Below are 27,764 nucleotides of genomic sequence, written 5' to 3' on the forward strand. Positions count from 1 at the left end.
AAAGGAAAAGTTAATAGGTAGAGGGAAAACAGAGAGAGAGAGAGAGACTCAGGCAGACAGAACAACACATCAAGACACAAGGAAAAACTAAATAATAAAAAAATGCTCACACTTTTTGATAAAGCACTGCTGCAGTAGATACTCGTATGTTGTATTCTTGCACATGTAGCTTTATATAACAGTTAAATGAAATGTTTAATAGCATGTTTCTTTCAAGCCAACCACGGTTCAGGTCTAGGGCAATATCTGAGTTTCATATCATTCAAGGACACCGTTTAATAAAACTCCGGTCAGAGAAGTCATCTCCTCACAGTGCAGTTCTATAGCTGTGGTTTTAGACAGTCTAGGCAGAGGCAGACACTTAGTGGGAGTTCTGTGCTCTTGTATGAAAATGCCAGTAGTGACACATTACAGGGGGGCGTAGACAGACAGAAAGAGGCTGTCACTGCACATCTGAACATCGCCTGTTTGCTGCTGATGTATCAGGCCTCTCTCTCTCCCTCTCCTTTTTTTTCTCCAAAAGCTATCATGCTACCCAGATAAGAGTGTTTTTTTTTCAGAGAGCGAGCGACCTCCTGCCGACACACTCAAACACGGCACAATCCTCTGTTGCTCCCACTGACATATGAGCGCCGCTGTGTGAATACAAACATGAAACCCACTCTCATGCAATGTGGAGAGACATGTGTGCCTGGCTGACTACCGTTACCGTACATTGCACAGTAAATGCACTTTCAGCTGGCAAACTTAATCTGTCTTCTCTTCACTTTGTCTTGCACTAGACACCTGCTCTTCAACACTTGCATTTGTCTGCCTTTTTTCTGTTGATTTCATTTGATTTGATTTACTTTTGGTTGTTTCCGATGTGGTTGTAAGAAAGATTTTTGTCAAGGTTTGCCCCCCCCCCCCCCCCTGCGTCTCTGTCTAGACTCCGACAGGGAATTGTTTATCTCGTTATCTATGCTGTGCGCTCGTCCTTATCTGCATTCCCTCTCCGTATACGTATTCAAAGGTAGGAGCCATGTGTGGTGTAGAGGAATAGCAAACACACATCCCGTTTGACTTTGAATACCCTCCTCAACTTCCGTCTGACTAAAGTGCATACACAAGGACATGCACTACAGTACATGTTTTTAAGCTCTCTTTATGTTTTTTTTACTCCTCTTCTCCATGGATACTGTCTGTTTAGTATGTTTAGTGTTCGCCGCAGTGAAAGAAATGTTTGAAAAGCAAATCGACAGGAGCACTTTAAAGCCTTTTTTTTTGTTGGGATGTGTTTTATTATTGCTGTTTTTTTTTATCCATGAGTCGTCTGTTAAAAGGTTATTTTATTTAACGTCTCGTCGTGCTTGTTTACAGAGGGAATGCAGCGTTTGAAGTTTTACTCTGATAAAACTTTTTTCAATTACTTGTTGGAATGATAATAGATTGCATGTCTGTCCGATTGCACACTCTCAAAAAAAAAAGAAAAAAGAAGGAAAAACGAAGTGGGATGTTAACAGTGTCACCACATCAGCTCAGCTGGAGTCCAATTCATCTGCTGTTACAGATGTCTTAAATGCAGATTAGAAGTGCACTTGCACCCTTTTCAGCACTTTTTTACAGTAATTAACGTAAGAAATGCCGACACCTCCGCTGCTTGAGAAGCGTACTGTTGATCCTCTGGAAACCTGGCGCTTCTGCTCTTGGCTTTCTGCTGCGGTTTGCTGCTTCACCAGCATGAAACAGGATTCCCTCGACTGTTTTTAAGCGTGTTGTACTCCGGGTCAGGCTTCCTGTGGTGGCACTGGGTACTCCCTCGTCTGCTGTATATCTATCTCTCTCTAGAGTACATTTCTTCTGCATGGTTCCTGCATTGTTAAGCCTCAGATGTAGCTCTGTATTGTTTCTTGACTGCTTTCCTTTGGCATTTCTTTCTTTTTTTTCCCCCTCTCCTTCTTCTTCTCCCGCTTCCCAGGCCCAAGCACAACCTGCCAGGAGGACTCATGTGCCAACATGGGGGTGTGCATCCAGCAGTGGGAGAACTTCACTTGTGACTGCTCCATGACGTCCTACACGGGGACTCACTGCAACGACCGTGAGTACTAAAATAAAAATTCCCTTTACTCGTGTATCTTACACGTGCATCAATGGAGCACCCTGCAATTTGTACATGTCCACGTTGATGTACGAGTTATGGGGCTTATCAAGCGCCATCTGACAAAGTTGTGAAATATGTCTTGTGGCTCTGAAGGGAGCTTTATCAGGTCTGAAAAAATGACTCGAGTGACATCCCTTGAGTAATTTCAGCTGCAACTTTGCGACAGAAGTTGCATTATGGGAAATATTGGACCAAGGGCTGTGCCTGACTCAGAATTTTGTCAGTCACATCGGATTCTGCTTTTCAATAAAAGCCTTCAGTGAATGAGAATTACCCGAGATGCATCTTTATCATACTTCTCCAGACCCTCCCTCAAAAACAATATATCCAGCTGACTACTTCCCTGCTGTTTTTAGCTAACGTCATAGTCATTTTTAGCTACATTCTTTCAACCAGATAAGAGATTTTAGTACCTTTTAATCCTAATTTATTGACAGCCCAGTAGACTCACAATGTTTTTGAAAAACACTAATCTTTAACACAAAACTGACATATTTAGTGTTTTTACTACTTTTAATAGCCTTGTCTGTTAGATTTCAAACCAGCAGAAACGTGTAGATAATTCAGCTCCCTATGAAAAGCTCTTGAAGAAAATGTCAATCTAGGTGACAGTAACTGAGCACTGACAAGATAGCAGCAGCTTGCTTGCATCCCTAACACACAGTGCATGCTAAAAAACACTGTCATTTGTTACCTGTTATAATCTCAGGTACCATACCAGACCTCTGCAGATAATAATACTCCTGGCAAAATAACTGTCTAGGGTCATTTATCTCCGAAGAGCAAATGAAGCTTCGATTTGACTGACAAAATTGAAGTCAGCTCACAGTCCTCTCAGCTGATGATTTGAGTCTTCAACTTTAAGGGAACAGCCCTGATATGATCCAATAATGGTTTTAAAAACAGATAAAAGGAGGTGATGGTCAGGTCATCTCAGCCGCTGCTGCACACGTGTGATTCTTTACATGTATGGATGTGCAATACTTCCTTAAAGACACTTGCATTACATCACCATACCCTGATTACTTATGTCATAATGTGTAATAATTTCACACTCTGAACTACAAACACACACCTACATAAGCGTATATTGGATTCACCTCTGGAGCCTTGCCATCCTCTCTACAACAGTGAGTATCATCTCCTTCACTCAAGGACTCCCAGAGCTCTTCCACTCGTGTGTTTATAAAGCTTTTGTCAGATTTGCTGCTTGAGAGGGGAGCTGAAAGCCTCATGTGATCTTTGAATGAAGCACTTAAGATACAGTATGTCGGGTATTGTCTTCTTCTTTTTTTTTTTTTTTTTTCTTTTTTGCTGCATTGCAGGCAATTTGTTGGTCCAGGTTTTGTTTGATGTCCTGAGTGTTCACGTGCCGGGCTTCAGAGCAAACGGCTGTGACTGATGATGTGTAAAATCTCCACTTCTGCCTCAATCGCCTTTTCATAAACGCCCTTCAAAACGCTATCATAGAACTGGAAGTGTGAGTTTGTGCGTGTGTGTGTGGGATCTCTTATCCCCATGACGACAGGGGACTTCCCCTCAGTAATCACGGTTGGCGGTCTTTCATTTAGCGGTTAATAGTGGGGGCACACTGCTGCTGGGCCAGACTAATGAGGTGGTGGAGGCTGTTAGAGGAGCTGCTCTCTGTGAGCGCCGGCGTCCCCTAATCAGCCAGACCTTTCAGATGTTAGACCGAGCCGCTGTCTATGACTTTATATCTCTCACACCCATCCTTTCCTCTCTTTGTTTCCTCGCTTTTTCCCTTTTCACTTTCCTCTTTTTCTCCCTTTGCAAAAGATCATCTGGTGCAATCATTTTCACACCGGGCAAGTAATCGACTCCAGTTCTCACCCGGTGATGGGAGCAGTGTTTTTATGTGTTAATTAGTGATGAGGAGCCCTCATTAATTCACCTCTCAGTGCAGCCTGGGCAACTTACAGGGAGGAGTCATCGATTTTCTATCGACTCTGAAATATTTCTTCTTGAAACACGAGAACTTGCACAGTAACTTATTTTACATCTCATGACATTGCAGGGTGAAGTCCTGGATTGCCTCTTGCTGGGTTTGTAGATTAATGTTCACTAATATTGACTGGACTCTCCGAGCGTATAATGGCTTCCTTAACTGAGCGTCATGGACCTAAATTGGAATTTTGCAGTGGATTTTCTTTTCCTTTGGGTGCTCTTTCAAGCAGTTTCTCTTTCATTTCCTTTGCTAGAAGTCCGAAAATAAACAATAAAAATGGAGAAAAACCGGAGGAAAAAGCAAAGTCAAGCAAACAGGGGGTGTGGTTTGGGAACTTTTCACTCAAGCTGACACTCTAGGAAGCGCTCACACAAGTCGGCATGACACAGTCTGCCCAAGATAAAGGGTCTGGTTTGCTCTTCCAAGCATGACCCCATCTTCTGATGTTGACTCTGATGCCAGCAGCCTGCATCCCTGTGAGCTTTCCTGAGCTCAGCAGTGCTGTCACACACCACCAGGTGGCAGTAAATCCATAAGCAGGACCGCATCGTGTCTCTCCTTGCTTGGAGAAAATGAGATGCAATCCCCCGAGCATGAAATCAGCTTTCCTGTTTTTTTCCTCCGCTGCTTCGCCTCTTGTACTTCTCTATAGTTATGGATCATAGAGAGAAAATTGTGCAAAATCAAATGTACTACATACAATCATATTGCCAACAGTTTTATAGCTTGATTGGAGTGGCTTGATAAAAATACAGAAAACAGTGAATGCAGCCTTTGCCCCGTGCTCGCGTGTGTGTTCTGTGCGGCTGCCTTTTATTCAGTGAGCACAGCGCTGAGAGAGAGTTTTTAATTAACAATGTGGGAGTGGAGCTTCTCCCTCTGCTTCTCTCGCTCTCTCCCTCTCTGATAGCTGCCAGCAAATATCAGTAATTGTCTGCCTCCCTGACTCGGTCTCTACCCATTGTCCAAATGAAGAAACTTGAACAAAGTAAAGTGAACATTTCTGGCAGTTAAGCCTCTCGCAGTTTCATCGGTGCCGATTGTTAGCGTCGAGCCTGCGTGCCCTCTCTGCACTTCTCTTTTGTAGCACACTGAGATCTAGGTGGCAAAGAAAATGAGAGAGGGGGAAAAAAAAAACACAGGAGGCAAGAACTATCTCCGCTCCTTCCATTTATTCCCGTGTACCCCGTTTGCGGGGCTCTTTGCAGTATGCAAGCCATTTTCAGAGCTACTTGGACAATCTGGAGGTGCATGTCGTGCCCAGTGCTGCTTGGGAAAAAAAAACGAGGGAGTGGAGGGGTGGACTCTTTTTATAGCATTTTCATCCTGCTTGGTTCTGGCTCACTGCTTTTGTCATGCTCATCTCCATCTCCCTGTCGTCTCATATCCATCCTTCTCTCCCCCCCCCCCCTTCTTCTCTTCTCGTCTTTTCTCACTCCTCCTTTCTTCCTCTTTCCTCTCCTCCCCTCTCTGCTTTCGGGACGGAACACTCCCTGTCAGCTTCTATGAATACCGCAGAGTTTCATGTTTAAAAATCCAAGGACATGGGAGCTGTGGGCCAAGCAAGCAAGCAAGCAGCGGACACTCCTCTTCCACATCCAGAGCAATTACTCAACTTACGTAATAGAATTATCTCGGCAAAGGTCGCTGCATTGTTCCACAGTCAGGAAAATGGTAAACAAACAAAAAGAAAGAGTGGAGAAATGAGAGGGAGGCCGACGACAGGAAGCAGAAAACGGTTTGTCAGATTGACGCCTGCGTCGATGATTGTTGAGATAGATTAAGTGATGAATTTCTCTCTGTCTGTGCATTGATCCCAACCAACCCTCTGCTCAACCTAATGTCCTTAATTTACTTTTCAAGGCGTGCTCAGAGGGCTGTAACCATATCTGGCTAACTGCTTACATAAAAGACAAACACAGCAGCGGCATTGCTTCCTTCACTGTTTAAAAGAAAGTAATCATGGCATTCGCCTCGTAGTCATTTCTCTCCCACTCGTTGGGGGAGAGGAGCGAGGAGAGAGAAAAGAAATGGACAAAAGAGGCGGGGGATGAGGAACAAGCTGTGTTTCCTCTGGTCCACAATGTTCCACTGAGTAGAAAACCCACAATAATAACAGCATTTCCCCTCTATTGACTGATGTGTCTGCTTTACAGTATTAATCTGGCAGGGGGAAGAAAAAAGGCAGGAACACAATGGGGCTATTCACTTTGACATGACGTCAATGATGAGTGAAGGTTTTAGGAAGAAACAAGCAAATGAGAAAAGAAATACACACAGCATAATGCATGCAGGCACTGCTGGTATCTATAGACTTCCTCATGAATACTGAAGGATGTTTTCATGGGAGCTGAATAAATTAACCTGCTGTCCGTTTAAATGGGATTAAGTAGCTGTAGCTGGCTGGGACTGGCTAGCAGATGTTGTGCAGGGGTCAGCTGGCTAGAAAGCACAACACAGTAACCATTTGCATTATAAGAGCTGGGCACAAATGTAAGGGAAGGCAACTCAATGACCGCATAAATGGACAACTTTAACAGGGAGGGAGTGATGTGAAAATGTCTTCCTTCATTTTTTCTTTTCCCTTATAAAGCTTATAGAAAGTTTCCAGTCAATGAAAGTACCTTATGGCTAAAGTGGGCTTATAAGTGGAGCATAGAAATATGAGAACATTTGCCTATAAATACCACAGGTAGTTCAGAAATGGGCCAAAAGAGATCCATGGAGAGTGATTTGCGCTCCAGGCACTACCTATCCCAAAAGCACACTTGAAAATGCTCTCTTTCTCTTTTGTTGTAGTAGCAAAGGCGATTACGTTAGCGTCAAAGAGTCATATGGCCGAGGCGTCACATGATAAGGAAGCCTAAAGATTTGACAGCTCTTGCAGTATCATCAGAAAGAAACACGTTTTGGATGATGGAGCATTGCCGCTTGGAGGAATCTTATCCTGTTGTTGTGAGTCTGAGGCTTGAAGAAAACTTTGACTGCCTAACATAAACCCTGTGGAACTGCCCCAAACACATACAAACACATTAGCGCACACACACATAAAGCTGTCCCTCCAAGATATACAATCTCTTCCTCTCTCCAGCACTTTATCACTGCCTCTTCCTTCTGATCTTATGATATCTGTATTAGAACCAGAGCTGCATGTCTGGCCTAAGGGGAGTCTAACAAGCTGCCCTGCTATTGGCTGATCAAGCTAATGATGCCTGCCCAGCACTGCATCATGTCACTGTGATAAGACTGGATGTCACTTGTGTCAATCGATGTGTCACCTCCATGCACAGAGCTACAGTATAATTGGATATATGCGCTGCTGTGGAGCCTAAGTGCCCGGAGGCCAGAAGAAAAGAGAATGTATAACGGTTTATACAAAAGTGGGGGATGGATTGATATAGAAGATGTTACTCATCATGAGTGTCAATAAAAGGGATTGTTTTTCACGTATCTTAATTTTCATAGTTAATTTATTTTTGTATATCCGAGCCATGAACCTTATTGACAATATCTTCGAAGTTGAACTTCAGGCTGCACTATCAAATATATTTATAATATACAATATATTGAACTACCATATTTAATGTTAAAAATGTCAAATGTTTTGACAAACCTCCCTAGAGTATTTGCTTTTAAAGCAATAGCTGTTTCTCCTCTTTGTTTTGAAAGTCCCAAAACTGTGATTTTTACACAATATACTACATGTTTAGCTCTCAATCTAAGCTAGCAACTAGCTGGTGAACATAGTGTAAACATTTAGCAAAAAGACAGATTTATTCATAAGAAGTTTGCTGAAACGAAACACAAATAAAATAAAAGTGACTGAAATCCCTTCTGAGGTGAAAAGTACAGGCAATTCTTTGTTAGCATGCTACTGTAGCTAAAGCAACGTTAAATGAAGATGATATAAAACTGATGTGTTTTCAGCTTGTGTTGATGTTTCAAGCTAGCTAAACATTAATTAGTACAGTTTTAACAGTAACTATTGGGGATATATTTTTTAGCTTACTCTCTCACTCACAATTTAAGTGCATTATTAATTAGTATCAATCAGATTTATTTAGCTTAGCTTAGCATAAACATTGTTGGCAGTGGGAAAAAAAGATCAAGCCACAACCCCCGCCCCCATAAAACCACAAAAGAATTTGCTTTACAAATTAAATAAAACCCATTCTAAAAAACAAGAATGTGTTTTCTAATTTTTGCCAGTCTGCTGTTTTCCTGCTGTTCCTAGACCTTATGCTAAGCTAGGCTAAACACATCCTGACTTTGACGTCTGACTGATATGGATCTTCTCATCTCATTCTTTGACATGAGACAAAACATCTTATGTAACTTCTCTCCAAAAAAACCATACCAAAAACGGTTTTTTTAACAACCTCATACTGTAGTTGACTCACGCAGGAAAAGATTTGAAAGTTCTCCTGCTGTGATGAAAAAAAAATCTTTCACTGCCGTCTGTGAATACAACAGCTCTCAGACTTTCTGCAAACTGCGTCAGTGAGCCAAACGAGAGAGATGTTGTATGGGAAAAAAGGAGAGGGAGAGAAACGGAATGATTGAGTTGAACACATTACAGATAGTTACAATGAGGGGCATCCATCTGTTTTTGGTGCCAGGCGGGTAACCTTGAGGCTGTCAGCGCGTTCCCAGCACCCACTCTGGCCCTCTCAGGCTGAGAGCCCAGCTACAGACACATCCATCAACACATGTTCCGAGACACATTTCAGGAGCGCTGGCAACACATACAAATCACCCAATCAATAGCTGGAACAACTCATCTGAACTTCAGGGTTTTGAGCACAGGCATGTCTTGAGTCAGTGTAGTGCCCATGCACGTTTTTTTTTTTTGTTTTTTTCCACGTACTATTTCTCTTTACTCTCTTCTCAAAATGTCTTTCTTACCATTTCTTCCATCTCTGATGTTTGGAAAGATAATTAAACTATCTTTTCTTTGTCTCTTGTGCAGTATCATGTTACCAAATTGAAAAGAAAAGTACAACCGTGCATTTTCAGGACATTGGGTCAAAGTCTATATTTTGGTAGCGAAAAGTTGCATCACCAAGTCCATACAGTACTTCTACCTTCTGGGCCACATGACACCAATTTAGTTGTACATAAGTGAAGGGGTTGGTGAGATGATCACATTATATTGGCCTCTCCTTTTGTTGCACTCTTGTTCGTCCCTCCTTTTTTGTCCTTTTTAAGCATTTGGGCTTATACATAGGTACTCATCACTTAACAAAGAATAAAGTTCTCTTCCCTACAGCACTTAAAGCAAAGTACTTCTTTCTATGTTTGTGCAAAAGTAAAGATAGTAGTTGATCCTGATGTGTTTCTAATAGTGTTTCAGTATTGCTAGCATGCAGTCTCACACTTACAAGGTGTAGGCTCACCCACAGGGCGGTATTGTCAGTCACAGTCGTCAGTTGCCTTAGCGAGGTCAGTCATGGGAAGGTCGTGGGAGGAATCGGTTCGGCCCTTGGAGCACAGAACGAGATGAAATTGCGCCGTTTGATAGCTACAGTAACAGCCATTAATTTGATCCATTAAAGGGCTCTCAGAGTAACCCCGCGTTGCGTCCAAAGGGCACTCAAATGGAGAATGTGCTCATGTGAGGAGCAGCCAGGATGTCAATCACATGAAACTGATGGTTTTCTTCAAGTAAAGGCATTTAAATGCAATTACCTCTGACATTCATGCATCTGAAGACCACAGGTGGTCCACACCTACTCATCTCAGCCTGTGGGTGAGGTTGAACATGAGTTCCTGCCGACATGTTAATTGAAAAGTCCAACCCCTGATACAGGAGTCCGCATATGAGATTGAATACATGTCAAATATCTTGAAGTATTTTTATCACACATTTGACTTAATGGTTAACTACATGACTTAATTTGAACTTAATTAAGTGAACATAACCTCCTTTCCAATGTGACTGGAGAAAAAACCCTCCCATAGGCTTAGTGTAGTACAATAAGATTGTAAGATATGATTTACGTCGCCTGTGGCACTGCCTTGCTTACAACATAGACAAAAGTGCTGCTTTTCTAAATCTGAATTATTTTACATTATCTCGATGAGTACTGCTTTAGAGGATATAAATGTGTGCAGCACTAGAGTTCATGACGTACTATATCTCCCTTGTCAGACAGTAGAGTGCATCACATCCAACCTTACCATACTGAACCTTAGCATACCGTACCACATCCTATTGAAACGTATGGTATTGTAGGTATCTTTTCCAGTTACTGTACATAGTGCTGTATTGTATTGTATCTTTTCCTTTTGTATCACAAGTCTGTTTTTTTTTACCTACTATCCAGCACAGGTGTTGTCTTGGTGTTTTGTAGTAAAGCAGTAAAAGCCATATATTTTATTTAGTTTGTTTTTGACCCCGATGCTGCTGTGGAGACTAAAAAGTTTTTGAAGGCTTGCTGTTTTGTTTTTTTTGTAAATAAAAAGTTGAAAAAGGATATAGTACAGTGCTTCCTTTAGAGAGCGAGGTTTGCAGGCTGCAGACTTTATAAAGACGGACATCAGTTTGCTTTGTTTTTGACGTTCTACCAAAATACAGATTAAGCTGCCAGAGTGAAAATTGCTTGTTTGAAGGTAAACACATTACCTTGACTTGCCTGTACCTTCATTGTATAATTTGCCGATACTCCCTTTACTGAGGGTGTTTATCCCATTTAATTTGTGTAAACACACACAAGCTGAGAATGATGCATGTTGTGATACTGACATCTGACTAAACACTTTATCACTAAAGTGTTTAAAAACTTAGAAGCGCCACATGCTCAGTGCTTAATGTCTTCCTCCTGATAATTATCAACCTCTCACTCAAAGCTTTGGCCTTTCTTTCTTCTCCAACCATCCCGTCTTTCCACTTTTCTTCACACGTCTTTTCTCATCCCTGTTTCTCAGCCTCTGTGCTAAATCCTTGCAATTATTGTGTCAGCAGCTTCCTAGTTCATCACTTAGCCCCCCCATACACACACACACACAGATGGTGCTCACAGACGTTCACAGTGCATCGTTCTAACTTGCTCATCATGTTTGGAGCGATTGCCTACAGATTCCCCACCTGCCTCTATAGGAGCCATCAAAAGAACGACTTTGATCAGCTTTCTGCTGTCTGTAGTTCAAACGGTTGGAAAAAAATATCATGAACAATCTCGATATCAATGATCGCTTATGACAAAGTATCACAGATAGAAACATGTTTTTGTCTTTCTTTTTTTAAATCTCTGGTGACAGGATGAGCAAAATGATACCTTTTCTCTCTTGTGTTGAAGAACTTGAACTATGGACCATGTTCCCAAATAGATTCATCCCAGACACATTAAGCACGCTAACAAACCCACGCTAAGTCTCAAGAGGTGTGACCTTTAGGAGCATGCATGATCTGCTAACATGCTTAATAATAAGACTGAACTTTTTATTGATCCTGAAGGAAATTTTATTCCCACATTTTATCAACCAAAGCATCAAGTCTGAATGGATTATAGGGCTAAAGAGTAAAATGCAAAGAAGCTGGGTCCATTAAAACCAGAACAAAAGTACTCATATAAGTTTAAAACATGAGTAAACCAGGCAGCAAATGTAGTAAGAGATATCAACTGTAGCAGTGGTAGTTTATCAAAAATATGAACTAACCTGATTTTAAAGCTACAAGCGTTCTCACACTAAAACAAATTCTATGTAGTTCATTTTTTGTTCAGTCAGGAGAGACTTTAGTATGAGTTTACAATTATTGATGTAACAGTTTAGGATAAAGATAAATGTGCTATGTCTTTGGTGAATAGACCCCGTCATGATGACTTCATGCACTCAGAGGACAGCAGGATAGGAAACCCCCCCTTTGCGGTTTAGACACTGGTGGTTGTGGTGATAGAAGGATGCAGGATGTGATGAGGAGTGGGTTTCTGAGGCTGTATCTGAACTCTGCTGAGCTGTAATGAAGGTGACTGGGGCTGAGGAGGGTCGCAGCGATCGCACTGACTTGAAAAACTGACTGTGGAAGAGCGAGAACAGATTTTAAAATGTGATCGCAGCAGGATGATTTGTTGAGAGGTTTTGGCAGAATCAAATTTAGATTCATACTTAAAGAGCAAACGACCCAAATCAGCTGATCACCGAAGCAGGGAGACGGACAAAGTCGTGGAGGGGGAGTGGCTAAGTTGAACGAAGAAATTGAATGAATGTGTGCGAGAATAAAACCAGTCTTCCTGCTTGAACTTAGCTCCATTCCACGATACAACAACACTTTGAATCTATATCTTCATGTCGGTGATGTTCTTCTGTCGGGCTATTCAGTCGGACTATCTGTGAATGTGCCGTTCAGGAGGTATTCTCTGTCTGCCATATGTGAGAGAATCAATATGAATGCAGCCTTACTCTCTGTAGAGCCTCTGTTATCTCTCCCATCACTACTTTCACAATTGGAGTATTTCCCTCCAAAGTGGCTCATTTCCATCCTATTTGAGGAAGCATGACATGAAGAAAAAGCTCAGCTCTCTAAAGGTCATCATTTATATTCATTATACAATGTCCTGAATGAATACGTAATTCTGATTTGCTCAAGGGTTGTTGATTAATTTCACATAACAGCACTCGGGCTTACTGTAGTCAGTCCTGGTCTGTCTTTCTCTGGATGTTCTGAATTCATTACTTTGTTCAGATATTCCCTGGAAAGATATTGAATTAAACCGACTCATCAGTTATAGTGTAGAAAGAGGAATATGGGCCGACTTGTGGATCTAACTAGCTGGTGGCTTTAAGCTCTGCTGTGGCAGGAGGGTTGAGGCTTCCGCAGAGTTGTTGCTGCTCTCCCTCATTTCCTTAGCTGCAGATGCTCTTCACACATATATGTACCAAACTTGCAATTCTGACCTAGCTGAGATTTGACACATTTGGTCTGAAAGACGAGTGTCACTCACAACTACACAGTTTGATACTGCAGCATTTAGTAGAAGAAGCACTTGTAATAGGAATAGATCCTTTTCCTCCTGCTCAGTATTAATCACCTCCACTAAAAACACCAAAAGTTGCATTTAACTTACAATAAAAAATCTATTTAGGGATTTAATTAAACGGAAAAGTGGCTCCACTTGTCATAAAACATACTTTTAATGCCAACCCTTTCATGCATAGCTGTAAAGGCTTACTACTTCAATTTTGGAGCAGATTTTTTTTTAGATCAAGACAAATGCTCTCGTCAAACAGAGCTCCCTCATCACTCAGCTCCCCCCTCCACCTCTTGCCTCCACACATCCCTCACTTCTCCCGTCCTGTTTCACTAAAGCAGGGTTCAGTAGCGGCAGAGACAACAGCAGACAAGTGCTTGTTACAATTCTGAAAACAAGATTCTGCAATTCATTTCAAGTAGTGGTAAGGATCTTAAAGATGACTCGGTTGTGAAAAGTAAAGTCTTTTTAGAATATTGAAAGTTTTTCTTTAGTTTGGAAAGTCTTTAAGTTCTCCTTCAGTTGTACTCCATTATAATGACCTTAGACACAGCTTTTGTTGAATTGGCAGGGCTGTCAACCCCCATTGAGGTTGGGTGCCTAACAGTTAGAGGAGGAGGTGAACAACTTGTATAGCACCAAATTCAAAACAAATGTTATCTGGAGACACTTGACAGAAAGAGCAGGTCTAGACCGTACTCATTGTTATATTATATATTATGTTATTATTCTATTATTAATATTTACAAAGACCCAGCATTAATCCACCATGAGCACAGCAACATTAAGCAAAGTTACATATAAATTATTAAAACATGTGTGAGCGTCTGAGTGAAGCATTAACTGAGCTAAAGGAAGCGCCGTCCTGTCCATGTGAACACAGAGCGGGGAACAACAAAAGAGAGGGAGGTTTACTTCACTCTCTTTGTAGGAAGTCATTACCACAAAATATATGCAAAAAGGGTTTATTAGCTCATCAACTGTCTCTCTGTCTCTGATCGCAAACAGCCTCTGAATCCGGTTAGGATTATTAAACGTTAGCTTGTTGAATAAGAGGAAGGGATGCATGTGTGAGCTCAAATTAAAGTTTCAAATGGAAGTTTTTGCCTCCTCAGTTACTTTTGAGCACCCCTATGCAAATTAAACTGTATTAGCATGTAATTGTTTTTAAATATCGGGAATAGTTTCCACTTTTACTTACCACTTAAAAAAAGAAACATCAAAACCATTCCTGATGTTATATTTACAGCACAAAAACAGCTCTGTTGCTCTGCAGCGCAGTGACACAACCGCACATAATCTCACTCTGCTTCTCCAAGTTACTACACCTTCTTTTTAGCCTTCTCACACACATATACACACACACATATACACACACACAAAGTAGGACACTGATGCCATTTAGATTAGTATCCCATGTGACCAATGCTGACATGAATTTGCAGGGTGACAAGGGACCCAATTACAGCAGAGGGCTGATCGTCCATGGACCCTGCGTTTCAAATTGTCTCCAAAGCGTCAAGCGAGGGAACGGGGAAATGTGTAATAGTGAATGTGTGTGTGTGTATTTTGTGTGTCACTGTGAGTGTGTGTCGTAACTGTGTCACTGTCTGCTCACGTCTGCAGGGGGGGAGAGGCTTGTATAAACACCAGGGTCAAATACATCACTGTAAAGGTAATGCAAAGTGACAACTGTCAGTCTTGAGATGCCTGATACAAGTCATGAGCTGAGACACGCACACTAACACACGCACACACAGACACCCACACACACACACCTTCACATGAACCCAGAGACTTCCGACGATGCTGCAGCACCAGCGTTCTCCCTCAGCATTGCTTAGTGTCTCAAAAACTTTGTAGAAAATAAAACAAAAAAAAAAAGGGCGAGAGACCTTTTCCTGCCATGAGTTAATCTCTACCTTTACAAGAAAAAAAAGGGTCGGTTAATACCTTAAACGCTATTGTTGTGTCTCAGTGGGACATACAGTATTGATAAAAGCTGAACCACATGAAACAAAAATGTCTTCTCCTGCTTAAAATTTAAAAGGTTAATCATTGAAGCTAAAAAGCACAGCCTCCATATAATGAGCAATTTTCAAAAGGTCACGATGATGCAGTGCAGAGTGAACGAGTAATGAATCACATCAGACAACAACATTACGCAGCAGAGCTCTTTTGTTTATGTCATTTTTTTTTTTTTTTTTGAACATCTCCCTCGCTGTAAGTCTTAGCCCAGCTTGACAGCTATCCCAACCAAATCAAGCTCAGCGGAGAGAGACAGAGAGGCAGATCAAGATTTACCACTTCCTATAGTGACATAATCAATTGTAATCAATCTCCCTCGGCTGAAACTGTCCGGCGTGCCGCTGATTCAGACTCTGGATTGCATTATGTTTTGCGTGTGTCGTGCATGGATTTATGCACGCGTCTTTGTTTATGCGTGTTTGCCTTTTTTTTTTTTTTTTTTTTTTTTTTTTTGCCCCGTTGTCATGTGCTTTATGTTTTTCTTTTTTTTTTCTTTTTTTGCAAGACTCTAGCAGGCGTGCAGTCTCTGTTTTATCCCAGGCTATTTTCAAACCTTGTTCGCTTCAACACACACTCTCTCCTCTGCTCCACTTCTTGAAATGTCTCTGCGGCAACGTGAACCCCACACTCGGCAAGTACCGTTTGTTTTCCCTCCTCTATGCCCCGCGCCTTGGCGAATCGAACCCTTCCTCTCACTGAAACGTCCGCCGCAATAAGACTATCTCCAGTCGGCGGGGTAATGCTTTTGAAAGGCTTTGCGTGCCTATTAGAGGCAGGCTTTGGGAACACACTGGGATGTCATACACGCAGTCCTGGCATGAGACACAGCGGCTGAGACTCCCAGAAAGTCCTTCCCCCCCCCTTTACTTTACTGTACTCTCAAGCTGAGCAGGCTCACCTGATCTTAGCTGGGTATTAGTCCGTCGTAAACAAATATTTTACAAAGATGGCGCGGGTAATAAACTTTAGGCTGCTTTTATTATGCTCTGTTAGTGGTCGGCAGTGATGGCGATGCTTTCCCTCTTCATTATTCACCATGTTGTGTGTGCTGAATGTGTGTGTCACTGAGACTGGCCCCGGGCCTTTGCCAGCCCATTACTCCCTCGCTGTTTTGCGTGTGTGTGTGCGCGAGTGGGCTGTGTGTTCAGGCCTAACTGATTGTTTCTCCGTCATAGGGACCCTCATTACTGCCCCCACACTGTCACAAGCATCTGCTTCCCTCCCTCCCTCTTTTTCCTCCTCCTGCCATGCGCTGCAGTCGGCTCCAAAAGCACGCACTGCTCCGTTCCGACATGGAGCGAGGAGTGAGGGAAAGGATTGGACAGACATGAAATAGAAGGGCAAGCACAAATTTGAGAACATGGAAGGTAGCAACATACAAGCCTTATCTATCTGCCAGTTTTAGCTGGGCTCTTGGCGCAAAAAAAAAAAACAGAACTCTGATCACGCTCAAAGTTAGCCATCTTTGGACCGAGATTGGTCAGTGGCCCTGGTTTGACCTTTGCCCAGCGGAGCTGTAACGCCAGGCTTCCCCCCAAGAGAGAGAGAGAGAGAGAGAGAGAGAGGCAACTTTTACAGTGATGTATTGCACGGTCCAGTGTGCAGCGACGAGGGAAGAAGGGGGGTCAGGGCTTAAAGAAAGAAAGAGTCTGTGTGAGGGAAAGGAAAAGGAGACAGAGAGAGAAGGCATAATGAGCGTGTCAAAATTAGCCTGGCTCACCCAGAGAAAAAACAGCAGTATGTGTTACTAATGATTTGTTCCAGTAAAGCCCAGTGAGAGGGAAGAAACAGGAAAGGGCACAGGAGACAGCAAATGAAGAAGAGGATGGCAGAGAACACTTTTCTTCCAGCTAAATTGAAAACCCAGCTTCTCCCCCCGTCTTTTATTTGGTTTCTTTTTCTTTTTTTTTAAGGATTACAAAAACAGGCAGACACTTGGGAGTCTCAGTTTTGTTAGCACTTAATGGCTCAGAGGCCTATACATCCAAGATGAGTAATACCCCTGTTAGAGCAAATATTGATCTAGTTATTTAGAGAACGCCAAGTGACATATTGCCCAACCGTCATACAAACTCATAATCCTCTACAAGACAATGCCTTAGGAAAAAAACAAGTTTTCTCCAATTTCAAAGCTTTTCACACAAAGCAACATGTGAATTATAGATCTAACATGGCAAGACATTCTTTCTTTCACACATACAGATCGCACACTGTACATATTTCAAGAGACAGAGTCTTCAGAAGCTGCTCCATATGAACAGCTGTACACTTGAGTGATGAGACGCCCTATTTGAAACATTTACTCTTAAAACCTGCGACAAGATAATTATTTAATGACCCAGAGGTGAAACCCATCCGTTATCATATCTCCACATTACTCTCTGCTTCCTTCACGGTGGAGTTGCCCTGTTTAACTTGGTCTTATTTTCCAGAGATACGAAATGGAAGTGATTAAGCTTCCCCAGAACCTTTTTTTTTTTTATTTGACAAGATTTAAACCCTCCATTTTTGTCTTGCTTTTGTAACATCCACATCTATCTGCTTCCTCCTGCATCCTCAAATCTCAGAGGGAATAAATGGAGAATTGGATGGATTGTGTCTGAAAAATCCTTTTTTAGCTGGTAATTCCAGTTTATTCAGCCACAGTAGCCCCATTATCACATGCCACTAAAGCTAGATTTGCAGGTAGAGCGTTATTTTCCCCAAAAATGTGTCAAATTTCATCTTAAACTTATGATCAGCTTAAATGAAGACAATGAGTACGAGGTTTTTGCTCTCTCTCTCTCTCTCTCTCTCTCTCTCTCTGTGAGCATAAACATGTTTTGTGATCATCTGCATTCACATATAATTTTAGATTCATGACAGCAGATCAATGTTTTATCACCTGTGTATGTATTAGCCTGCTATTAGTAACATGATGCATGTTGTGGGTAATGCTGTTTGTCAGCGTTGCATTGATTAGTGCGTTTCAGGCTCTAAGGACGATGGAGGATGATGGGAGCCATTAGATATGACTACACTCCTTAAATAACAGTACCAGGAAGACAACATAAAGCAGGCCTGGTGGTGTAAGGAGGGTAATGGGTTTCAGGTCAGACAGGTTTGCTGGTTATGGCAAAATGACGTCAAATAAAAGCAGAAATATACATTGAGTGTAATCATTACAACACTTTCCCTTCAAAATAAATCCTGTAATTGCCACATTATTTTTGTGTCTAGGTGAATAACCATTAACCCAAAAGACGTATGTGTCAGAGGAGATATTTCCCATTCTTTTATGGGTACAGTTGGATACTTTACAAAGAAATATGTTTGTCAAAGATTAGGCATGTTCCTAGTGACTTATTTACCTGTCTGTTAAACAGAATCCAGACTACATGATTAAAGCTGAGAAAAACCTCAGAGAACACCTTCAAAACTGAGCACGTTTTATTTGGCACAGCTAAACACTGTCCAAAACCAAGTTGCAGGTTGCTTCTTTAATTTACTGCTTTAAACAGCAAGTCGAGATACCGTCCACTGTGCTGGTTTACATCTGGGTAGTAGAGCGGTTAGAGCTGGACCTGTTACCCGGAGCTGAAGCCCTGTCCAGTGGTGGGTGGCTGCGTTAATACAAATATTAATCATTAGTTTAATGAGCTGGTAATTCTGATGTCAACTAGCAAAGGAGGATACAGCCTCAGACCCTACATCCTCCACTTCTCCATCACATTTATTTAAAACACTCCATTTACAGTTCCACAAGTAGTGCGAGATTTAGTTTTAAGTTCCTGCAAAATCATGAAGATTGGCATCGCAATTACACACCCCTGCAATCTTGTAAAAATACCCTCCTTGGCAGTTGTATGTTGGCCTTCTACCTTGTAAACTAATGGATTCCTCATCTCCTGTCTGCCTCCCCTTCATTTTGTCTGACGTCTGCAGCAAGTTGGCATAATTCAGCAATAAGTGGCTGACTGGAAATCCACAGATATCTGTCAGATTTTTAGATAGTGAAGGGAAAATGTAGAACCTTTTTTTTTTTTGGTTGGCTTGGAATCTGATTCCCACCAATGCGAACCAGTACTAAAATGACATTCCTACATGGTACTGTAAGTCACTTAGGAGGAAATGATCCAGTGAATAGCATAAAAAGTGATGATTTTGTATCTCCAGTGGCGGTGCCTGTAAGCCTCTCTAATCACAGAAGACATCCCTGGATGTTGGAGTACTCCAGCGATTCCTTAATCTCCATCTCAATGATCCGACGCTTTGAGCAAAGCTACCTGGATTCTCTGAGCACGTGTTTGGACCCTCCTCCACAAGCACCTTAAAGTTTCATCAGCTGAATAAGGTCTTTTACTGTCAAAACTTTCTCTTCTTTAACTTCTCTCATTCTTCGTCTTGGTTTTCTTGGTTTATTTTCACTCCACAGGAGGCAGACTTGAGAGACTGTGTTTTATATATTTGTCCTCTCGCTGTCACTTTAAGATGTCAGATGAGTTAAGATTAGCAGAGGAGTCTCACTTTGCTTGTGAATGCACAACAACGCAGCCACTCAATCGGGAGGATGTAGCATATTTGTGCTTCAGTTTTACAGAGCATGTTTTTAGAGGGTGGGGTTTAGGGTTAGTAGCATGGGGATGAACATTGCAATTTAACTCCCACAGACAAAAGAGAACCACTTCTTTCACTTTGTTGGTGCTGTGATGTCACGGCATGCTTACATGATGACGCTGACCTTCTGCTAAACGCTCCACTGTACGTTCGGGGACAACTCACGGGACACTCAACACAGTCAATATGCTCTTTTTCTGCTCCATTTCTGCTCGCCTCCTCTGTGAATCATCAGCGTTGTTATATAAATGACTTGAAAACCACGTTGAGACACCATCAAGAGAAATTACGCGCGATTTCCTGAGTCACGCCTCATTTAATGGGCCGACTGATTTTGTTTGGGCTCAGCAGTGTTGCTTTCCTTTCGGTTGTTCTGTATCCCCGGGACATGTTAGCGCAGCACGTGGCGGCTGTATGCATGTGTATGTGTGTGTGTGTGTGTGTGTGCGCGCTATTCCACACACTGTATTCTAGAGAGATGTGTGTCTGCACAGATCTCTAAGTGGGGTATGTAAATCTGTGGATGAGGATATCATGGTTGAGAGGGACTGCTGTGAATTCCTGCTAAATCCCAAAGGTTAAGTCTATGCTATTGCTCCAGGGTAGTTCGATTTATATTAGCAAACATGTCTGCCCTCTTTACCCAGAAATAAATACAGATGTGGAGCTTTGTTGGGATGAATTTATGAGAGTGAAAAGGGGGATTTTATTTAGACATAGATGGATCTAATGAAACCGTTCAGGTGTTTAAGTTAAACCTGATGTTGCTGTGAAGCTAAATGGGGAACTGTATGATATATTTCTTGCAGGAAAATGGAGTAAAATGCATCATGTCGGTTTTCTCAGCTTCTAAACCTTCGCAGGCATCGGAGCAACATAAACCACTTCCATTCGGTCCGCTTAAGAATATGTTGAGACAATAATGAGTTTTACTTGTAACTCACTGAACTGAGAATATGATGCAAGAAGATAGAAAGTCAGTGTGGAGTGCTCAGATGTATACAGTGGTTTATTGACTGTGAAGGAGCCAGGGGATAGATAACAGTGCCGGAGAGATTGTTCTCTGATAACGACTGATATGTCACATAAAGCGCGGCTGTTTGTGTGAACAGAGGCAGTTTGTATAATAATAATAGGAAAGAGGCAAAGCAGTAATGTACTGTAGCCAAATTTATTCTGCACAGTTTGTATAAATCCCCCGTGGATATGCAGTCTTCATGGTTACAGCTCATGAGCCAGTGTTTGAAACTTCAAGACATTACTAAATGAATTGTTAACTTACCTGCAGGTGAGACAGTCATCCTTTTCAAATTAGATGTATTATTTTGTAAAGCATGTTCTATGATAAGAAACCAAAATTAGAAAATATTAAATCCAGTTTCTCTAAACATATTTTAAACTCTGTTCGATCAAAACAAACATTAGATATATTTCCTTCAAATGCACTATGGGGGTGTTTTTCCATTAGATATTAGTTTTAATACAATTCTATGCCCCTGAAAAATGACATTGAATTACCCTGTGTTCCCCTGTGTCTGAAGGGTTTTCATACAAATAAACTTTTTAATGTAAATAAATGCAATCCGCTGACAGGGAGCCCATTCTTTGGCAGTGTAACCGATCTCTCTCTCTCTCTACAGTCTGACCTTTAAAAGAAGGCAAAAATGGTCAACAAGAAAGTCTTCAATAAATAAAAAAATATTCAGACATTCATGGTGTTTGGACGATGAATTAAGACGATAGAATAGATTTATTGTACGAGATACAAGATATTTAACACACACATAGACCAACATGCTTGAACACGCATTCAGAGTTGCACCCATTATCAATTCTAAACATTACACAAGGTTACTTTTGTTTTATTTTATATCTGCTATATCTAGTGCAACTTGCATTGGCCATCCTGCTTTATGAGTGAAATATCTTGATATCTACAGGATGAGTTCCAGTTGAATATAATGTTTCCCACAAGATACATTGTAATAAAGTTGGTAATTACCTTTCTTCCCATCGGCTCATCATTTTCCAAAGTTAATTACATTTCAGGCGGTCTCAGCAGTAATGGGTGTTAAAATATACAGCATGCTTATATACTACACTAAGAATGTGAAAACATTTAACATTACCTTGTAAACACTTGCAGTGTTGATCAATGAAGACAATGTGGAATAATTAAAAACTGCAGTTCCTCAAATGTCCACTTGAGGCTGGCTCCAAAAGCACAGCAATCCCCATTAAGCCCAGTATTAAAAAGCCTAGTTCAAAAAAGGAATGTAGTCTTGATAGATATTTCATTTCTTTATTGGTATACTGTGCTGGGGTGATTTTTAAAATCAAAGTCAATAAGGCTAAGAGTTAGAGTCAACTATTTGAATAATTAGGGGCGTGGTGAGTTGCATCTTGTTGCAGTTTATCAGGGGTTTTAAGGCCTGCCTCAGCTCCGCCTCTTTGCGTCAGATTTTCCAATATGGTGACCGCCATCGTTGGGCTTCTTAAAACCTCGTCAGAAAGCATTGGGTGAATCAAATAAGACAAGGCCTATGATTTATACAGTATAGGTAAACACCAGCTTGTTAGCATTGTCATTTAATCAGTTAGCATGCTAGTGCTACGACATAAAACTGCTTTTATTAAGCTCAGCCTTACAGAGTTGCTGGCGTGACTGCAGAATCTTAGTCTGCCTTTTCAATATCTGGTCTGGACTGGCTTGAAGGTTGAAGAATCTGAATGCTTTTTTGAATCTTTAAACATCTTCCTTTCAAATAGAGGTGTTAACTCGTGGATGTTAAACTTGGCCCTGATTTTTTTCTCTCTTTTTTTTTTTTCATTTTCCAACCTGAACTCTGGAGATACTTTCGAGATGTCAATAAGGATTCAGTGGATAGAAACTCAATGAAGCCTTTCAAACGGCAGCCTTGCTATTAAATCTAGCTACAGCATGTTCCCTCCGTATCTTCTCAGCCTTCCTACATCTAATACAGCAGATTCACTCTCTCTCTGGGATCTGTTGTGATATCAGATGAAAAGAAACGATTCTCTTTTTTCTCTCTCATGTCCGCTGCCTCTCTGGAAACCTCTCATCATCATGTAGTTTTCTCGTGAAACCGTATCTGCTTCATTTCTGTGCCGGTGTGGGTTCATGTGCATGTGTGTGTGTGTGTGTTCGGCTTACCAGCAATGCTACATGCTGGTGTAACCTCCAGTGGGGAAGATTGACAGCCCGGATAGATAATCGCACAGGGACGCAAGTCGGAGAGGAGCCATAAGGAGGGAAATGATATGTTTAATACATGGAGATCTGACAGATTCAAAGCGTGGAAACACATTATTTGCCGTCTCTATTTCCCTGCATAATGATGCTGACAGGATACGTTATGATCTCGCACCATATAGCTGCGGTTTGCGTTGCGTAATTTAAATGGATTGTCCTGACATTAACACAGTGTACCACCCTATTAGTCACAATACATTTGTCCCACAATGGTTTAGTGTAAACCCTGATGTTGTGTGCTGTAATATTTCCACCAAAGTCATTTATATTGTGCAAAAACTCTGCTTCTAGGAAATATCACTCTTCATTCTAATCTGCACACTATCCGTCTGTGGAATCACTCCGAGTTTAATAACTCCTCTCATCCTTTTGCATGTGAACAACCTCCTACTTCCAAAAGACCACACAGCAAAGAGTGTTTGAATTCTTAAACTGTAGAGGTGTAAAGGAAGTGAAAATAGTTTGAAAAAGCGCTGAAGAGTTAGGAGGCATCTGTACTACACTTGAGTTTTTATTTCTCGAATAACTTTTTCATTTTTACCTTTTTCTGTTTTACACAAATATATTCACATTTTGCTCCTCACTTTCTCCTTAGTTTTTCCCTCAACATTGGGGATTTATTTGGTCATTTAATACCCTCCCAAATACAGCTCTGGAAAGAAATAAGACGCCGATGCAAAAACAAGTTATGCTGTGGTTCTAGTTGTTATATGTTCAAGTTTGAATATTGGATAAAACACTCCTACCAGTCATCAGCACTGACCTGCCATCCACCCAGGACCAGCGCCCACTGAAGGTCTCAGAGTGTGACTTCACATAGCTTTGTTACACCTACCTCTCTTAGGCAACGTGCATTTTATTACAAACAGATGGTGCGAAGCCGGCAAAGATATTGTGAGAAGCTAAACAACCGTGTCGACTGACAGGCCACTGTAATATTACCACATTTTACGCAAATATGACTCTGCAAGCATCTTCAGCCGTTGTTTGCAAGCGGTTTGCATGTGGATCCTGTGCATATGTCCTCAACTGTTGTCATGAGGTCTTATAGGCTGTGGCTAAACAGCTACATTTGAGAGGGTAATTTATCATGCTAGTTTTCGTAGAAATGAAAGGTTCCAAAAGTATAAAGCTGACTAGATTATCGACGGGGAAAGATACAAGTTTTTGACGTAAGATGGATTTATTTCTTTATTTGTTTGTATGCAAACCTCAAACTTAAGGTCAGCCATGGGTTAGATGACTTTCTGCACCTGGTTAAGCTGCTAAACATGAGAAAACGGAAAAAAACGAATAATATCTGCAGGGATGCACACTCTGCTTCTTTCTCTGCCACTCTCTCTCTTTTTTCTCGTCTAAACTTCATCCATCGCCGTCCACTTTTGTCTCTTAGCCTCAGACATTGTATCAGACAGAGACGGGCTGACTGGCTTCTTGTTTGTGAACTAGTGCTGTAAAGCAGCACGACCTCTGCCCGCTGCCAAAGTTACATTCTGCAGGAAACAGCTGACCGGTCTGTGCTGTGGACATAGAAGAGACGCCATTCTCCCTGTCGAATATTGTTGTGCTGTTAAATTGATCTTTGAAACTACTATTATTTTTAGGTGGAAAGGTTACATGTTGTTGCTTTACGTAAAGAATATGTGTACTTTTGCCACTTTTGTCAGCTACTTAACAATGAGGATTCAGAACCTCGATCGAGCCAATCCAAAGTTGAACAAAAAGCTTTCAGAACAAAAAGTTTGAAACGAAACATGCTCAGAATAAAGCGAGCAATTATATTCCAGGTTTCTATTTTAAGTGTGAACCAAGGCCAAGTGCCATTTTCAAAGTGTATATTCCCCCTGTGTTGAAACATTATACCTGCCATGATCCTTGTTCACACCCAGAGTTGCACTGATTGGGCCTGAGCGGTGTGTAATGAGACTGTGTATATCTACATGGAGCCGGCAGAACCTGCACACTCCGAGCGGTCTGCAATCAGGAGGGCAAACCTGTAATTCAAACTTCTGACTACTTTGGACTTTGGTGCGTGCAGCCAATTCTGTGTACGTGTGTGTGTGTTTGTCTGAGGGCACATAAGTGGCGGTTATTACAGGCTGTGTGTCCCCGCCATTCACTGTCAGGCCAGAGGGGCGGCTACCATCTTATTTCGGTCAGCACCCCAATCAGACCGCTCAGACCATCTCCTGCAGGGCTAGCTGCCCGGGAGGCGCAGTGATGTGTGTGTTTCTGTGACTTTTTGTGTTTGTATGTGTTTGTGTGACCTCTACAACCCCCCCTCTGGCATCGCACACAAACCTTTAGGAACCGCATTGCCAATCTGGACCACCATTCATCATTTCCATATTGTAGCCTTGATGAGAAAGGCTTTAATAATACATGTGTGAGGAGATAAAATCAGGGGAGAGAAAATTAATATTCTCTGGGCTTGTCAGGCTCATTTAAGCAAGCCCTGTGTTTCGTTGTGTGGCCTCTGACACAGATGATTGCGTGGGCAGCTTAGCAGTTTTTCCTCATAATTACTTTTCACCATGCTGCTCTTGTCCATTGTCAGCCTCAATAAGGTGTAGGTCTACAGAAAAGAGAGAGAGAGAGAGAGAGAGAGAGAAAGAGAGAGAGAGGCAGAGATGGAGCCTGTGGAGCATGGCTTTTTTTTGTGTGTGAACATTAAACCAAAACACAACTCTCTTCCTTAAAAAACATCCTCCCATACAGATCCTCACGCCTCAGTGGGACTCAGTGATATGTCCACTGGCTATAACTACTGCTGAAAGATTTGTGGAAGTAATTAAACTAGATTTGGCGAACTAATTAAGCAAGTACAGTCAAAATATTCACATTGGCTTCCTCCAAGAAGCACAATTCCATACAAAAAAAACATCTGATTTTTAACTTATTTTTGCCTTTATAGCAAATTTCTGCAGGGAAAAAAAAAAAAACAGAAAAACCATCAATTCCCCTTTTGCTGTTGGGATCATTTGCATACGGACTCATGCATACTGATGCACAATGTTTTTTTCCATAGTGCCAGCATCATGGCAGCAGACCAATTCTTTAATCCTGATGATTTCAAGGTGATCATACACAGTAGTGCACACACAGATACACACACAAGCATAGCCCCGTCATATATATATATATATATATATATATATATATATATATATATCCATTTATAATACTTTAATGCATAAACTCCAACTGCATACATAATATTCACATCCCTGCTTGCTGCTGCTACACATCCACGCTCTTCAGACTTTAGTGCATGCACAGAACGGTAATAGAACAGTAATGAACTTACTAACGTGATAAATGCCCCTCTCTTCTCGCTTATCTGTTTAACTTAATCTCAGTCCTTCTCTGCTGCACCCCAACACTAGACTAAAAGCTAAAAAAAAAAAAAAAAAAAAAAAAGTGGTTTCGGAAGCATATCTGTGCAAGAGGCAGGCTCGTTTTAATTGAGTGTGCTGAGCGATGAGCCTGCTTGGAGGTGCTTTAATTTGCAAGGATGGCTAAACAGATGTAGCATCATAAAGTAATGTAATGGATTTACCCCTCCAACGACCCACTGGCGTGAAGGCACGCGAATAAGCCATGCTTAGAGATGGAAACTGGACGAATGAATGGGGAAAGAGGATTTTTACACTAAATATACGGAAGTAGGATTTTTTCTTTTTTTTTGGATGACTCAGTTGCTAAATACCGAAAGCCTCAAAAGTGATGATTTGCATGCTTCATTGTGGTTAGAAGATATCGTATTTGAGTATAGGTGTTTGTGCGTGCTGCCTATATGCATGACTTATCTGTGCGTAACATACTGAGGTGTGCTTTGAAATGTGTTTGCATGCACATCCCCCTGCTACACTGTGAATAGAGTACAGTATATAAAAGTGGGTGTCTTTTTGTGTGTGTACATGTGTTTCTGTGCTCGTGGGCGATACACTGGGCTAGATAAATCCAAGGTTAACTGTTGTCAAACCAGCCTTCAGGCCATGGCAGTGTAGTGTAGGCAAGAGCCATGAAGTGCTCCCCTAAGAGAGGCTGCAGAGCCCAGCTCCAGCTGTCGAGCAGCAACGACGTACACATACACCCCACATTCCTGACAACACAGACATATGTCACACTCCCCGTCCGCGCCGCATCGGGGAGCTGTGTAGCGCTGAGGCTGTGGCACGCTTCCTCTTGGCCTGAAACACTCCAACCCGGTCGAGTGCAAGAGGGCATGTTGCGCGGTAGTGATGTTACAGGGATTTCACAGCGTGCAAAAAGAGACACACACAGGGTAAGGTTGCTCTCTCTGTCTCGCTCTGTTAGCGAGCGAGTGCTGGCAAGGTGAACGCCGCGTGTCTTTGCATCGGCGTGCCAATGACAGATGGAGACCAGGTGCCATTAGGCAGACAAACGACGGCTTCATTAGGACGTGCCACTGGCAAGTGATGAATGCTGCCCTCTTCAAGCCATATTTGGAGCGGGATAGAAAAAAAACTGCAAAAGAGCGGGGAGACGCTATGTAGGTTGTTCAGGAGGCAGCTTTGTTTTCATTACAAGTCTGTGCTTGTGGGCCACCTTAAAATGGAGGAAAGGGCTTAAAAGGAGAGTGTATCAAATGAGGTAAATGACACCAAATGGCTGAGATGAATTCAGAGACATTTAAAAGCAAAGGGGTGATTTTTTTTTTTGTATCTTCTGTTTTAATGTCTTTCTTTTGGTGCAACTAAAAAAAACAAGTACTTTGATTTTACTGTTTTTCATGTTTTTTTCCAATTTATGTTAATTCAAATTAAA

General features: G+C 41.7%; 1 protein-coding gene across 7 annotated transcripts in view; it reads left to right on the plus strand.

Annotated features, from left to right (window-relative positions):
• LOC132985245 (neurexin-3b-like) overlaps window positions 1–27,764 on the plus strand; it is a 308,979-nt gene that overhangs the window by 130,032 nt on the left and 151,183 nt on the right. For all 7 annotated transcript variants that reach the window (XM_061052531.1, XM_061052527.1, XM_061052530.1 and 4 more), the window contains one exon: window positions 1,958–2,077. In XM_061052531.1, coding sequence (XP_060908514.1) covers window positions 1,958–2,077 — 120 coding nt within the window. The remainder of the gene's footprint in view (window positions 1–1,957; window positions 2,078–27,764) is intronic.

The sequence above is a fragment of the Labrus mixtus genome, chromosome 12, assembly GCF_963584025.1.
Source record: "Labrus mixtus chromosome 12, fLabMix1.1, whole genome shotgun sequence".
Classification (NCBI taxonomy): Eukaryota; Metazoa; Chordata; class Actinopteri; order Labriformes; family Labridae; genus Labrus; species Labrus mixtus.